The 13,645-nt window shown below is 55.6% G+C and overlaps 2 protein-coding genes across 7 annotated transcripts; both read right to left on the minus strand.

The window, feature by feature from the left end:
• Window positions 1–1,617: 1,617 nt before the first annotated feature.
• On the minus strand, window positions 1,618–4,533 carry FTL (ferritin light chain). Its single transcript, XM_019014555.4, has 5 exons — window positions 4,132–4,533; window positions 2,886–3,766; window positions 2,579–2,725; window positions 2,089–2,214; window positions 1,618–1,912 (listed from the first exon to the last, which is right to left on the minus strand). Exons 2-5 carry the CDS (start codon window positions 2,985–2,987, stop codon window positions 1,760–1,762), a joined length of 528 nt encoding a protein of 175 aa, XP_018870100.2. The 5' UTR covers window positions 2,988–3,766; window positions 4,132–4,533; the 3' UTR covers window positions 1,618–1,759.
• A 2,151-nt stretch (window positions 4,534–6,684) lies between these two features.
• Window positions 6,685–13,644, minus strand: BAX (BCL2 associated X, apoptosis regulator). Of its 6 annotated transcripts, none has more exons than XM_004061110.5 (6): window positions 13,507–13,612; window positions 12,870–12,921; window positions 12,636–12,782; window positions 12,138–12,273; window positions 7,572–7,676; window positions 6,685–6,951 (listed from the first exon to the last, which is right to left on the minus strand). In XM_004061110.5, the coding sequence occupies exons 1-6, from the start codon at window positions 13,538–13,540 to the stop codon at window positions 6,847–6,849; spliced, it is 579 nt and encodes a 192-aa protein (XP_004061158.1). In that variant the 5' UTR covers window positions 13,541–13,612; the 3' UTR covers window positions 6,685–6,846. The 6 variants fall into 6 exon arrangements, with proteins under 6 accessions (XP_004061158.1, XP_018870095.2, XP_055226018.1 ...); XM_019014550.4 differs by having other exon boundaries at window positions 6,685–7,000; XM_055370043.2 differs by having other exon boundaries at window positions 6,685–7,431.
• Window position 13,645: the final 1 nt, after the last annotated feature.

Genomic DNA, 13,645 nt, shown 5'->3' on the forward strand with positions numbered 1-13,645 from the left:
AAGAGTCTCGCCTTGCTTCCAGGCTGGAGTGCAGTGGAGAGCAATCTCGTCTCAGCTCACTGTAACCTCTGCCTCCTGGGTTTAAGCAATTCTCCTGCCTTAGCCCCTTGAGTAGCTGGGACTACAGGAGCACGCCACTACACCGGGCTAATTTGTGTATTTTTAGTAGAGGCGGGGTTTCACGTTGTTGGCCAGGCTGGTCTCCAAACCCTTAAACTCAGGTGATCTGCCCGCCTCGGCCTCCCAAAGTGCTGGGATTACAGGTGTGACCCACCGCGCCTGGCCACTTCTTTTTTTGATACAGGGTCTCTCCCTCTGAATCCCAGACTGGAGTGCAATGGAGCAATCATGGCTCACTGCAGCCTCAACCTCCCAGGCTCAAGTGATCCTCTCGCCTCAGCCTCACAAGTAACAGGGACTATAGGCACATGCCACCACACCTGGTTAAATTTATTTATTTTTTTTTTAGAGAATGGGGGGTCTCCCTATGTTGCTTAGGCTGGTCTCAACCTCCTGGGCTCAAGTGATCCTCCTGCCTTGGCCTCCCAAAGTGCTGGGATTACAGGCTTGAGCCACCCTGCCCCAGCCCCAGGGGAAGGAGAAGGGGAAGAGTCAGAGCTGACACAGCAGTTTTGCAGCTTGGACCTAGCAAGTGCTTTTTAAGGCCTGTTTTAAGCTTCTTCAGTTCCCATTCGGAGAATCCGGCCCAAAGTTTCACATCCCATTTCTGTGATGAACCCTAAAACCCCTTGTCCAGCATTGCTTGGGCATCACGTGTTCCTGGCTGCTCAGCTCCACTTGCCAGTTCCTCTCAGTGTGCGCCTCACATTGGGATTACTGAAGCTTGGGCCGTAATCTCTCAACTCTGGAGCAAAGACCGCAGTGAGCCTCCTGGTTGCCATGCAAGTTGCATAGCAATAGCGTCAATGTGCCCATATAAAGGGCCTAATAATTCCAACTGCCTCCCAGAATTGAGGCTTTTTTTTTTGAGACAGAGTCTTACTCTGCTGCCCAAGCTGGAGCACGGTGGCGCGATCTCAGCTCACCGCAACTTCCGTGAGGCAGACATGTTTTTTGTTTGAGATGGGAGTTCCACTCTTTTTGCCCAGGCTGGAGTGCAATGACGCCATCTCAGCTCACTGCAACCTCCGCCTCCCAGGTTCAAGCGATTCTCCTACCTCAACCTCCTGACTAGCTGGGATTACAGGTATGAGCCACCACACCCAGCTAATTTTGTATTTTAGTAGAGACGGGGTTTCTTCATGTTGGTCAGGCTGGTCTTGAACTCCTGACATCAGGTGAGCGACCCACCCGGCCCCATAATCACTCGTTAAATAGGGCTGTTTCTGGCTGAGACCTAACAGATGTTTCTAGGTACCAACCTAGGTCTTAATTCAATTCCCTGGAGTCTATCTCTACCATCTGGGAGGGACAGTTAACAGCCAGGCAAGCAGAGAACCCTCAGGTTCAACACTACCCAGATAGCTTCTTGTCTTAGGACAGGTAAGAAAATGGGAGATGGGGCCAACTCCTCTTTCACTGGCATCCCAACCCAGCCAGAAGCTTTATGAGAACAGATCCCACCTCATCTTCCACACCACACACAAAACCACCAGCTGCATCAAAAAGCTTTATTTCCATTTGGTCCAAGGCTTGTTAGGATAGTTAAGAAAGCTGCCTATTGGCTGGAGGGAGAGGCTTAGGCAGAAGCCCTATTACTTTGCAAGGGGCCCTTCAGAAGTCGCTGGGCTCAGAAGGCTTAGTCGTGCTTGAGAGTGAGCCTTTCGAAGAGATACTCGCCCAGCCCAGCCTCCGGGCCACCCAGCCTGTGGAGGTTGGTCAGGTGGTCACCCATCTTCTTGATAAGCTTCACTTCCTCATCTAGGAAGTGAGTCTCCAGGAAGTCACAGAGCTGAGAGAGAAGAGGGAGAAATTAGAAACCCAATCCCTGGAAAAGAGGGAGAGAGAGCAGCCAGTTGCAGATTAAAATGTGACAGGTGTGAAATGAGGCTCTGAAGGAAATTTGCCCAAAGGGAGCAGAGGCTTGAGGGGTATGGTTGGGTAGCCATGGATGCAGCGGGTACGTACATGGGGGTCCGTGCGGGCAGAACCCAGGGCATGAAGATCCAAAAGGGCCTGGTTCAGCTTTTTCTCCAGGGCCATGGCAGCTTTCATGGCGTCTGGGGTTTTACCCCACTCATCTTCAGCTGGCTTCTATACAGAAGGGAGAAATGGCTCAGAATACCCACACTCGGCATATAGAACTAAACCTACATTTCCCAAGAGTCGTTGGGGGTCAGAGGCCCAGGCCACAAAGACGTGTGACAGCTTGTATTTATCACTCTTCGCACCCTGTCCTAGCTCTTACAGCTATACGTCCCTAAGACCATGCAGCGGTGTGGACTGCCGCGTCTTGTGGGCACTGCACGAGGTGCGCCTCTATTTCCAGCGGTTAAGAGGGCTCACAAGACCGAACTCAATCTCCCAGAAGCCCACGCGACACCTAAGCCCTCAAATCAAGGCTCCTCGCGCGCACGGCCTGCTGGGAGATGTAGTCCATTACCCACACACTAGTTACCTTGATGTCCTGGAAGAGAGCGCGGCCGCCACGCTGGTTTTGCATCTTCAGGAGACGCTCGTAGCCCTCGCGCTTCTCCTCGGCCAATTCGCGGAAGAAGTGGCTCACGCCTTCCAGAGCCACATCATCGCGGTCGAAATAGAAACCCTACGGGAAGAGATGGAGGCAACAATGGTTAGCGGGAGGCGAGGCCAAGGGGACTCCGCCCTCTGTTTACCCGACCGCACAAAGAAGGCTGGCGCGCGCAGTGAGGGCCGGAGGTGCGCAGCTGGAGGAAATTAGGGCCAGGGGCGTCCTGGGGACTCACCAGAGAGAGGTAGGTGTAGGAGGCCTGCAGGTACAAATTGACCAGGCTGTTGACGGCTGCCTCCACGTCGGTGGAATAATTCTGACGAATCTGGGAGCTCATGGTTGGTTGGCAAGAAGGAGCTAACCACAAAAACGGTGCTGGCAGGTCCCAGAAGCAGGAGATGGCCGAGAAGATGGTCCCGGAGGTTGCAAGTGGAGAGGAAATCGGAGGGCGGTCGGAGGCTGGAAGAGAGTCCCCGGATCTGTTCCGTCCAAACACTGTTGAAGCAAGAGACAGACCCGCGGGACCGCCGAACTGCGAGGGGACGTGGCTAGGGCGGCTTCTTTTATAGTGCGCTGGCCCTCGGAGGCGGGGCGCTCGGGGAGGGCTAGCGGCCAATCTGCGGTGGCAGGAGGCGGGGCCGAAGGCCGTGCCTGACCAATCCGGAGTACATAGGAGTCTCAGCCCCCCGCCCCAAAGCAAGGGGAAGTCACGCGCCTGTAGCGCCAGCGTGTTGTGAAATGGGGGCTTGCGGGGGTTGGGGCCCTGGGGCTGATTCTGGAAATGCAGGGTTTCGTGGGCGGGAGGGTGGGGGCTGGGGTCCCTCTGGGAGGCTAGAGTTTTATGGGAGCACTAACGGCCCTGTGAACTGATGACCCTGGGGTCCTGGGGGTGCCTCAGGAAAGTAAGATTCTGGGGTTTCCGAGGGCATGGATTTTTCTGGAACCTTGGATGGGGGGAGGGGCACCTCAAAGGTGCAGGGAGGACCTGTAGTTGCCTGAGGTTTGCGCTGCGAGATAAGGAGTCTCCGGATCCTTGGGAAGCTTGGAAGGCTGTGAGGTGTTATTTCTGGACCCCTGGAGATCTCTGGAAGATGGAGTGGTGCGGGGACTGGAGTCCTGGGATTTACAGAGGTGGGGGTTCACGATGCAAACTCTCTATATTTTGGAGCCCTCCCCGGGGAAATCTTTAGGTTCTTGAGGTGCTCTGCAAGTTGGAAAGGGCAGTTATTCTGGAGCCGTGGGTTTCACCCAGTGCGGGAAGCCCAGGAGGAGCATTGTATGAGGTAGGGTGACTTCTGGAACCCTGGACAGCCCTCTGGAACCCTCCAAAGATGGGCTGGGACTTTAGGGATACCTTGGAGCTCTTTCAGGGGCCCAGGCTTTTTCTGGGAGTGGAAATGGGGAGGAACGAAAAGTCTGTTTTGAGCTTTGCGGTGTCTCTGGGATTGCATTTCCTGGAGGCTGTTTTGGAGGCAACTCACAGACTTCGAGAATTCTCCGTGGCCCTGAACAGTGTCTCTGAAGTTGCCCTCGTGTCTTGCCTGACGTGTGCTCTTTCAGGCCCACAAAGAGAAGCCCTGCGTTGTGGACAAACAGTCTGGGGACCTATGGACGAGACGTCTGTCTTCGACTAATGCATATTTTTTAAGTGGGCCTGGTCCACGTTGATTTCTGGGAGACGGAGTCGGAGTCGGCGCAAACCTTGACTCTACTTAAGTGCCCTGATGGAGGCAGCCCGTGCGCTGGGCAGGGAGCTGAAGCCACTGGGGTGTGGGGTGAGGTCAGGCCCTGCCCTACAGAGGAGCTGCTCCGAACAGCCCAGGCGGGGCAGCCCCTGACCGAGGGGATCTGCAGATGCCCCGCCAGGCCGGTATCTGGGGTCCTTGTTGCAGGCAGCGACTGCTGAGTCATGCTGAGCTCAGCGCGGGAAGGGGCCCCCGCGGGGACGGAGGGGGGTGGGGCCACTCGCTGACCTCATCCCCTTGGCACTCCCCGACTTTTTTGGTGGGACCCTCAGAACTAGACCTGGCTCAGACCCAAATCGGGCCCCCTACCCCAAGGTCCCCCCTTGTTGGAAGCCGGCTGTGTGCTTTGTCTCCGTGTCTTTTTGGTTCCCATAATTTTTTTTTTTCTGGGATCCTGCCTGTGGCCATATTGTCCCCTCACTCTGGGTGGTGGCTCAGTGTACACTCATTGATCCTCTGCCCCTCTCTGTCCCCTGACTTGGGGTCTCTGGGAAGAGTCCGTGGAGGAGGGGCAGCCGTCCAAAGCACCCCGTTGACTGTGGGGCCCGAGTTACTCATTTACCAAATGTCATACCTCAGCCCAGAGACCTTTAGTCGGCCGAGAGGGGCCTTGGGGCCCATAGGTGGAGGGAGAGGAGGGGCTGAGAGAGACAGAATCTGAAGACCATAGAGAACGTGGGGTGGGGAGACAGAGGCCCAGAGAAAAAGAGACTCAGAGACCCTGAGAGAGGGGGACAGAGACCTGGGCAGGGGGACAGAGACCCAGAGAGAGGGGAAAACAGACCCGGAGACAGAGGGGTACAGAGACCCTGAGAGAGAGGAGAGGGGGACAGACCTAGAGAGAGGGGGACAGAGACCCAGAGGGAGGGGAAAAGAGACCCGGGGGGGGGGGGGGGACAGAGGCAGGGAGGTACAGAGACCCGGGGGTGGGGGGGATAGAGACCCAGAGGGACCCGGCGGGAGGGGATAGAAATCCAGAGTGGGGGACAGAGATCCAGAGAGAGGTGGGGACACAGATCCAGAGAAGGGGGGACAGAGACCCAGAGAGAGGGGGGACAGGGACTCAGAGAGAAGGGGACAGAGACTAGGGAGGACTGAGACCTGGGGGGGGGACAGGGACCCGGGGGCGGGGGACAGAGACCGGGGAGAGGGAAAGAGACCCAGAGAGAGGGGAGGTACAGAGACCCAAGAGAGAGTGACAACCAGAGAGAGGACAGAGACCCAGAGAGAGGGGGACAGAAACTCAGGGTGGGGGGACAGACCCAGAGAGAGATGGGGGGCCAGAGATCCAGAGGGGGGGGGACAGAGACCCAGAGAGAGGGGGCCAGAGATCTGGGTGCCAGGGGTGGAAAGAGGCCCAGAGAAAGAGGGCCAAAGGTGGGGTGGGAACAGAGGCTCGGAAAGCAAAGACCCAGAGAGAGAAGTGGGGACAGAGACCCAGAGATGGGAGGGGGTAAAGACCCAGAGGGGGGCGCCAGAGACCCTGTGACTGAGAACCCACATCCTCTAGCCCCCTTGTCTTCGCTCCGCCTGTGTCTAAGGTCACTGGGCCTCTGAGCTCAGCACCTTCTTCCGGCAGTTCCTCTCCAGGGGGGCCCCACCCAGCTGTGGGGCCAGACCAGGTTCCTCCTCCTCTGCCCTGCCCTCCAGCCTCTCAGTCCCCAGTCAGGTCCCTTCCTCTCTGTCCTCAGCCCAGCTCAGGAGGCCTCTCCCGTGGGCCCTCGCCCTGGTGTCCTCAGCCTGCCACCCTCCAGCGACCTCACCACCAGGCTCCAGAGCCCTTCCTGCTCCTCTGGTCCTCCCATCCCTCCTCCCCCCACTCCCATTCTCCAGCTCAGTAAAGGTATGGCCTCCTGAGGTCTTACGTGTGACACACCAGGCTGTGGTCCCCGGGCCCCGGAGGCTTGCTCTGCAGCCGGCCGTGCTGTTCTTCCCCTACCCACACGCCTGCTTGGGCCTCACAGGCTGCTGCCTCTGTCCCGCACAGATCATCCTGGGCTGCGACAGATGTACCACCTATCACCCTCCTTTCCCGTGAGCTCCCTTCTTTTCCTTTCCCGTGAGCTCCTGCAGGTCAGGCCCGGGACCAACTCATCCCTAACCCACAGACCCCACAGGGCACCCTAGAAAAAGATGTCAAGTGAGTGCAGAGAGTCCCACGTCCCTGAGTGGCCCAAGCAGGTATCTCTAGGCCAGCAGACGGCGGGCCCGGCGTGGGGCGGCAGACAGGGCCTGCTCTCCTGACGTGCTGGGGAGCAGGGCAGAGGCCCAGTGACTCAGATGCCGAAGTGTGTCCCGAAGGAGGTTTATTACCCCCTCAAGACCACTCTTCCCCACCCCCCCCAATAATTACAAAAGTAAGAAAAATGCCCATGTCCCCCAGTCCCCACCCCTCCCAGAAAAATGCCATAATTTATGGAGAAAAAACACAGTCCAAGGCAGCTGGGGGCCTCAGCCCATCTTCTTCCAGATGGTGAGTGAGGCGGTGAGCACTCCCGCCACAAAGATGGTCACGGTCTGCCACGTGGGCGTCCCAAAGTAGGAGAGGAGGCCGTCCTGGAGACAGGGACATCAGTCGCTTCAGTGACTCGGCCAGGGGCAGCCCCTGGGCAGGCAGAGGCGGGATCAGGGACGGAGGAGGCCAGAAGGCAGGATTGCGGGCAGGGGACTGAGATGAATGGGCATTAAAGAGCTGGACTCAGGCCAGGCATGGTGGCTCACACCTGTAATCCCAGCACTTTGAGAGGCCGAGGCGGGAGGATCGCTTGAGGCCAGGAGTTCGAGACCAACCTGGGCAACATAGCGAGACCCCTTCTCAGTGGGAAAAAAAAAAAAAAAAAAAGAAAGAGCTAGGGTCAGAGGGTCATCAATGAACTTGAGCAATTCCAGAGGCAGTGGAGGCTCCAGGGAGGGCAGAAGGCGCTAATCAAGTCAAGGTCACAGTGAGGTCAGGGGTCACTGGGAGGTCAGCAGGGTAGATGAATCGGGGATTGATCAGACACGTAAGGAAACGCATTATAGACCACATCTGATGATCTGAAGATGGGGAGAGGGCACCACTGTGACCTGCTCCAGAAGGCCCAGGGTCCCAGAGGAGTGGCGGGGGGCAGGGACGGTGGGGCAGGGGCAGTGGTGAGGGCGTGGTGGTGGGGGTGAGGAGGCTTGAGGAGTCTCACCCAACCACCCTGGTCTTGGATCCAGCCCAACAGCCGCTCCCGGAGGAAGTCCAACGTCCAGCCCATGATGGTTCTGATCAGTTCCGGCACCTTGGTGCACAGGGCCTGTGGGGAGTGGAGTGGGCTTTAGGGACTGAACCTTGTCCCCACTGCCTGGAGATAGTGGCCCCAAACCTCCTTTCTCAATTCTTTGCCTCCCCTCAAAGATTTCTGCCACCCACAATTGAAGTCGGCTTCAAAAATTGTAAACATGGCCAGGTGCGGCGGCTCATGCCTGTAATCCCAGCACTTTGGGAGGCCAAGGCAGGTGGATCACTTGAGGTCGGGAGTTCAAGACCAGCCTGACCAATACGGAGTACTGCCATCTCTACTAAAAATACAAAATTAGCCGGGCGTGGTGGCACATGCCTGTAATCCCAGCTACTTGGGAGTCTGAGGCAGGAGAATTGCTTGAACCCGGGAGGCAGAGGTTGCAGTGAGCCGAGGTTGCGCCATTGCACTCCAGCCTGGGCAACAAGAGCAAAACTCCATCTCAAAATAAATAAATACAAAAATTAGCTGGGTGTGGTGGCAGGCACCTGTAATCCCAGCTCCTTGGGATGCTGAGGCAGGTGAATCACTTGAACCCAGGAGGCAGAGGTTGCAGTGAGCCCAGATCACGCCATTTCACTCCAGCCTGGACAATAGAGCAAGAATCTGTCTCAAAAAATAAATAAATAAAAAAAATAAAATTCTAAACAAGATAATGTTACTCTCAACTGCCCCACCCCTGAGCCTTCTGTGGCTCCCCAGTACCCTCAGGATGAAGACCCGAAGGCACAGCGCAGCCCACAAGCCCTGTGTGCAGGCTTTGGCCTGACCTCACTCCACCTTTCCACTTCCTGTTTTGTGCCTCGCTGAGCTGCTTCCATTTTTTTTTTTTTTTTTTAATATGGAGTCTTGCTCTGACACCCAGGATGGAGTGCAGTGGCGCAATCTCGGCTCACTGAAAGCTCTGCCTTCCGGGTTCAAGCAATTCTCCTGCCTCAGCCTCCCAAAGGGCTGGGATTACAGGTGCCTGCCAACATGCCTGGCTAATTTTTTTTTTTTTTTTTTTTTTGAGATGGAGTTTTGATCTTGTTGCCCAGGCTGGAGTACAATAGCGCAGTCTCGGCTCATTGCAACCTCCACCTCCCAGATTTAAGTGATCCTCCTGCCTGAGCCTCCTAAGCAGCTGGTATTACAGGCATCCGCCACCACACCGGGCTATTTTTTTTTTTTTTTTGAATTTTTAGTGCAGACAAGGTTTCACCATGTTGGTCAGGCTGGTCTCAAACTCCTGGCCTTAGGTGATCCGCATGCCTCAGCCTCCCAAAGTGCCAGGATTACAGGTGTGAGCCACCATGCCCAGCCCCATTTTTTTTTTTTTTTTAATTTTTTAAATTCCCATCAAATTCTTCCTGCCTCGGGACTTCTTCATGTACTCCTGTTTCCGCCTAAACAGGCCTCGACCAAGCAAATTCTTACCCTTCAGCTCTCAGGGCAAATGTCACTTCCCCAGAGAGGACTTTTCTTTTTTTTTTTTTTTTTTTTGAGACGGAGTCTCACTCTGTCACTCCAGGCTGGAGTGCAGTGGTGCAATCTCAGCTCACTGCAAACTCCGCCTCCCAGTTCACGCCATTCTTCTGCCTCAGCCTCCCGAGTAGCTGGGACTACAGGTGCCCACCACCACGCCCGGCTAATTTTTTGTATTTTTAGTAGAGACGGGGTTTCACCATGTTAGCCAGGATGGTCTCGATCTCCTGACCTCATGATCCCCCTGCCTCGGCCTCCCAAAGTGCTGGGATTACAGGCGTGAGCCACCACGCCCAGCCAGAGAGGACTTTTCTGGACCAGAGAAGATCAACCCCTGACCATGGACCCCAACCTGCTCTCCCAACTCCCAAGACTTCTCCTGCAGCCTTTATCTGGCCACTTCATTCTGTCATCCCCGCTCTGTAGGTGGTCCCACCATCACCTGCACTGCTATTCCCCTTACCTCCGACATTCAAGCCCCATCAGCTCAATCTTGAAAACACATCAAGAAATATCCCTCTCAGCTGAGCACGGTGGCTCACGCCTGTAATCCCAGCACTTTGGGAGGCCGAGGCAGGCGGATCACCTGAGGTAAGGAGTTCGAGACCAGCCTGGCCAACATGGTGAAACCCCATCTCTACTAAAAATGCAAAAATTAGCTGGGTGTGGTGGCAGATGCCTATAATCCCAAGCTACTCGGGAGACTGAGGCAGGAGAATCGCTTAAACCCAGGAGATGGAGGTTGCAGTGAGCCGAGATTGCGCCACTGCACTCCAGCCTGGGTGCAACCGAGAGAGACTCCGTCTCAGAAAAAAAAAAAAAAAAGAAAGAAAGAAATATCCCTCCCATTAGCTGGTGTGGTGGGGAGAGCCTGTAATCCCAGCTTCTCAGGAGGCTGAGGTAGAATTGCTTGAACCCAGGAGGTGGAGACTGCAGTGAGCCAAGGTCATGCCACTGCATTCCAGCCTTGGTAACAGAGCGAGACCCTGTCTCAAAAAAAAAAAAAAAAAAAAAAAAAAATCTTCCAAAAAGAAATATCCCTCCCTGTTGGAGACCAGCCTGGACAACATAGCGACACCCGACCTCTATAGAAAAAGACTAATGCAACAGTTAGTGGGGCGTGGTGGCATGCTCCTGTAGTCCCAGCTACTCTGGAGACTGAGGCGAGAGAACTGCTTGAGCCCAGCGGTTTGAGGCTGCAGTGAGCTATGATCACTACTGCACTCCAGCCTGGCCAACAGAGCAAGACCCTACCTCTTAAAAAAAAAAAATCCCCCCCCCCAGCACCTCTGCTGCTACCACCAGGGCTTGTCATCTTTCAGCAAGACTATGACAGGTGCCACCTCTCCAGGATCCTTGCTTCTGCCCTTGTGCCCCATGATCTCTTTTGGCCAACAACAGCCAGGAGCATTTCACCACCACCCCCACCATATTTTCTTATGAGAATCTTCATAATGAAAAGTTAAAAGAATTTCACAGTTAAAAGCCATACAGCCGCCACCTACAATTAGATTCTACAATTAACATTTTGCTATACAGACAGTCCCCAACTTATGATGGTTTGACTTACAATTTTGACCTTACTATGGGTTTATCAGGGCATTGAATGCATTTTCAACTTATGTTATTTTCAATTTATGATGGGATTACTAGGATGTAACACCATTGCAAGTCAAGGGGCATCTATACTTGCTAGAATAATCTCTTAAATTTATAAATCAGGTCCTGTCACTTCCGTATTTAAAACCAGCCAATCACTTCCATCACACTCAGAGTAAAGTTAAAGTCTTTCCAGGCTGGGTGCAGTGGTTCACGCCTGTAATCCCAGCACTTTGGGAGGCCAAGGTGGGCGGATCACTTGAGGCCAGGAGTTTGAGACCAGCCTGGCCAACATGGCGAAACCCCATCTCTACTAAAAATACAAAAACTAGCCAGGCATGATGGTGTGTGCCTGTAATTCTAGCTACTTGGGAGGCTAAAGCATGAGAGTCACTTGAACCCGGGAGGCAGAGGTTGCAGTGAGCCGAGATGGCGCCATTGCACTCCAGCCTGGGCAACAAAGTGAGATTCTGTCTCAAAAAAAAAAAAAAGAAAAGAAAAAGTCTTTCCAGCAGCCCGAAAAACTCCATACAATCTGCCCCTGCCCAACTGTGCCCTCCTTTCCCACCCTCTCCCCAGCTCACTCTGTTCCAACAGCACTGGCCTCCTCCCTACCGTCAAAAGATGAGGCTTGGTCCTACCTCAGGGCCTTTGCACTTGCTGTTCCCTCTACCAGATGCCTCTTCCCCCCGATCACTATAGATCACTGCATGCTTCTTATCATTCTAGCTTTGGCTTTAATGTCACCTGCTCTTTGATGTCACCTGCTCTTAGAAGTCTTTCCTGGCTCGTTGCGGTGGCTCATGCCTGTAATCCCAGCACTTTGGGAGGCCAAGGCAGGTGGATCACTTGAGGTCAGGAGTTCAAGACCAGCCTGACCAACATGGTGAAACCCCATCTCTACTAAAAATACAAAAAAAAAAAAAAAGCCAGGGATAATGGTGCACACCCGTAATCCCAGCTACTCAGGAAGCTGAGGCAGGAGAATCGCTTGAACCTGGGAGGCAGAGGTTGCAGTGAACCAAGATCATGCCATTGCACTCAAGCCTGGGCAACAAGAGCAAAACTCCATCTCAAAAAAAAAAAAAAAAAAAATAGAAATCTTTCCTGACCACTCTGCTAAATCACACTGCCCACTTTACTTCACCCCTGCACGTGAACTCCCTGACAGCAGGGATGTAGCCTGCTTTGTACGGTGCTGTGTCCCAGGTGCCAGGTACAGGCCTGGCACATAGCAGGTCCAGTAAATGCTTGTTGAATGAATAAAAGAAGGAGCAGACACCCAGTGCACAGCCATCTCTCTCCATGCCCTCTGTGGTCACTGGGCCACTGCAGGGGGTTGATACCACGATCCCCAGGTCCTCACAGGTCTGAGGGGGGCATCCCTGGGCTCACTGCCCTGCAGCTGCCCACCTTGAGTACCAGTTTGCTGGCAAAGTAGAAAAGGGCGACAACCCGGCCCCAGTTGAAGTTGCCGTCAGAAAACATGTCAGCTGCCACTCGGAAAAAGACCTCTCGGGGGGAGTCTGTGTCCACGGCGGCAATCATCCTGCAGGAGAGAGGAGAACCAGTGCCGGGGAGCGGGCATCAGGCTGATGGCGGAAATTCCCGCATCCACCGCACACTGAAGATAAGGAGACTGAGCCCCAAGCCAGGCTGAAATGAAAAGCAACAGGCCAACGGGGGACAAGGGAAGGGGACAAGACAGACATTTAGGAAGGTGGGAAAAATGACTCCCTGAAGGAGGTTTTAAGATCCTGGCAGAGAAGAGGGCTGGGAGTCCGGAATGCTTGCGCTGAGTTGTGGGGCCCAGACTCCTAGTTCTTAGGGGAGGAGGAGAATGCGGGGCTGAGAGTCCTGTGTCCTGAAGGAGCCCAGTGGCTGGACTTCTGGGTCCCCAGGGGCCCACACCTCTGCAGCTCCATGTTACTGTCCAGTTCGTCCCCGATGCGCTTGAGACACTCGCTCAGCTTCTTGGTGGACGCATCCTGAGGCACCGGGTCCAGGGCCAGCTCGGGTGCCTCCCCCCCCATTCGCCCTGCTCGATCCTGGATGAAACTAGAGTGGGGATGGAGTGAGGGTGCAGAATCAGAACGAGGTGTCACTCCTCAAATCTGTGCCACAATAATCAGACCTCAAACTCACCCCTGAAGCAAAAGGGCCCCTGTCTTCATGATCTGCTCAGAGCTGGTGGGCCCTAGAGGAGAAAGGAAGGGAAGAGGTACCTGGACTCTTGGGTTCTAGGGGATCAGGAGACTGTGGAGACTCACGGCCCCTGAAGGACGACAGAGCTGGGGACCCTGGACTTCTGGGACCCTAGCAGATAAAGTGACGGGGGGGCCCAGACAACTAAGTCCCTGATGGAGAAAGGCCAGGAGGCTGGGCCTGTATCCTACATTCTCCCCGGGGAAAGAGGCTAGGGGAACGCTAAATGCATCCAGACCCCTGGCCTGAGGGGGCAGAGGCGAGACCCGCCCCTCCCACCAGTGCCAGAGGCAGGAAGTGGTGCGGGCGACAAGCCCGGGCCTGCCCGGGGGCTTGGCTTCCGAGATCCCCTGGTTCTCGGGGGTCCGAGAGCGCCAGAGAGGCAGGGATCGGGGCACGGGGATCAGAGAGCCAGGAACCTCCGAGGACGGAGGGGGCTGGAGGCTGGCAGCGCCCGATCCGGGAGTTTCTGCCCCTCAGTGCTTGGAGATCGCACAGCCCCAGGCCGGTAGGAAGGATCCCGGACGGGCCGGCGAGGGGGCTCGCCCTCCTCCCGCCCGTCTGCCTCCCGCCTCACCCCCGCCTCTGGGCTGCTCCCCGGACCCGTCCATCACCGCCGCTCCCGCCGCCGCCTCTCGCCGGGTCCGCGCGGGCGGCCGCAGCGCGCCCGGGTCACGTGAGAGCCCCGCTGAACGTGCGTCCTTCACGTGGCCGCC

The sequence above is a fragment of the Gorilla gorilla genome, chromosome 20 (assembly GCF_029281585.2).
Source record: "Gorilla gorilla gorilla isolate KB3781 chromosome 20, NHGRI_mGorGor1-v2.1_pri, whole genome shotgun sequence".
In the NCBI taxonomy this organism is placed as follows: domain Eukaryota; kingdom Metazoa; phylum Chordata; class Mammalia; order Primates; family Hominidae; genus Gorilla; species Gorilla gorilla.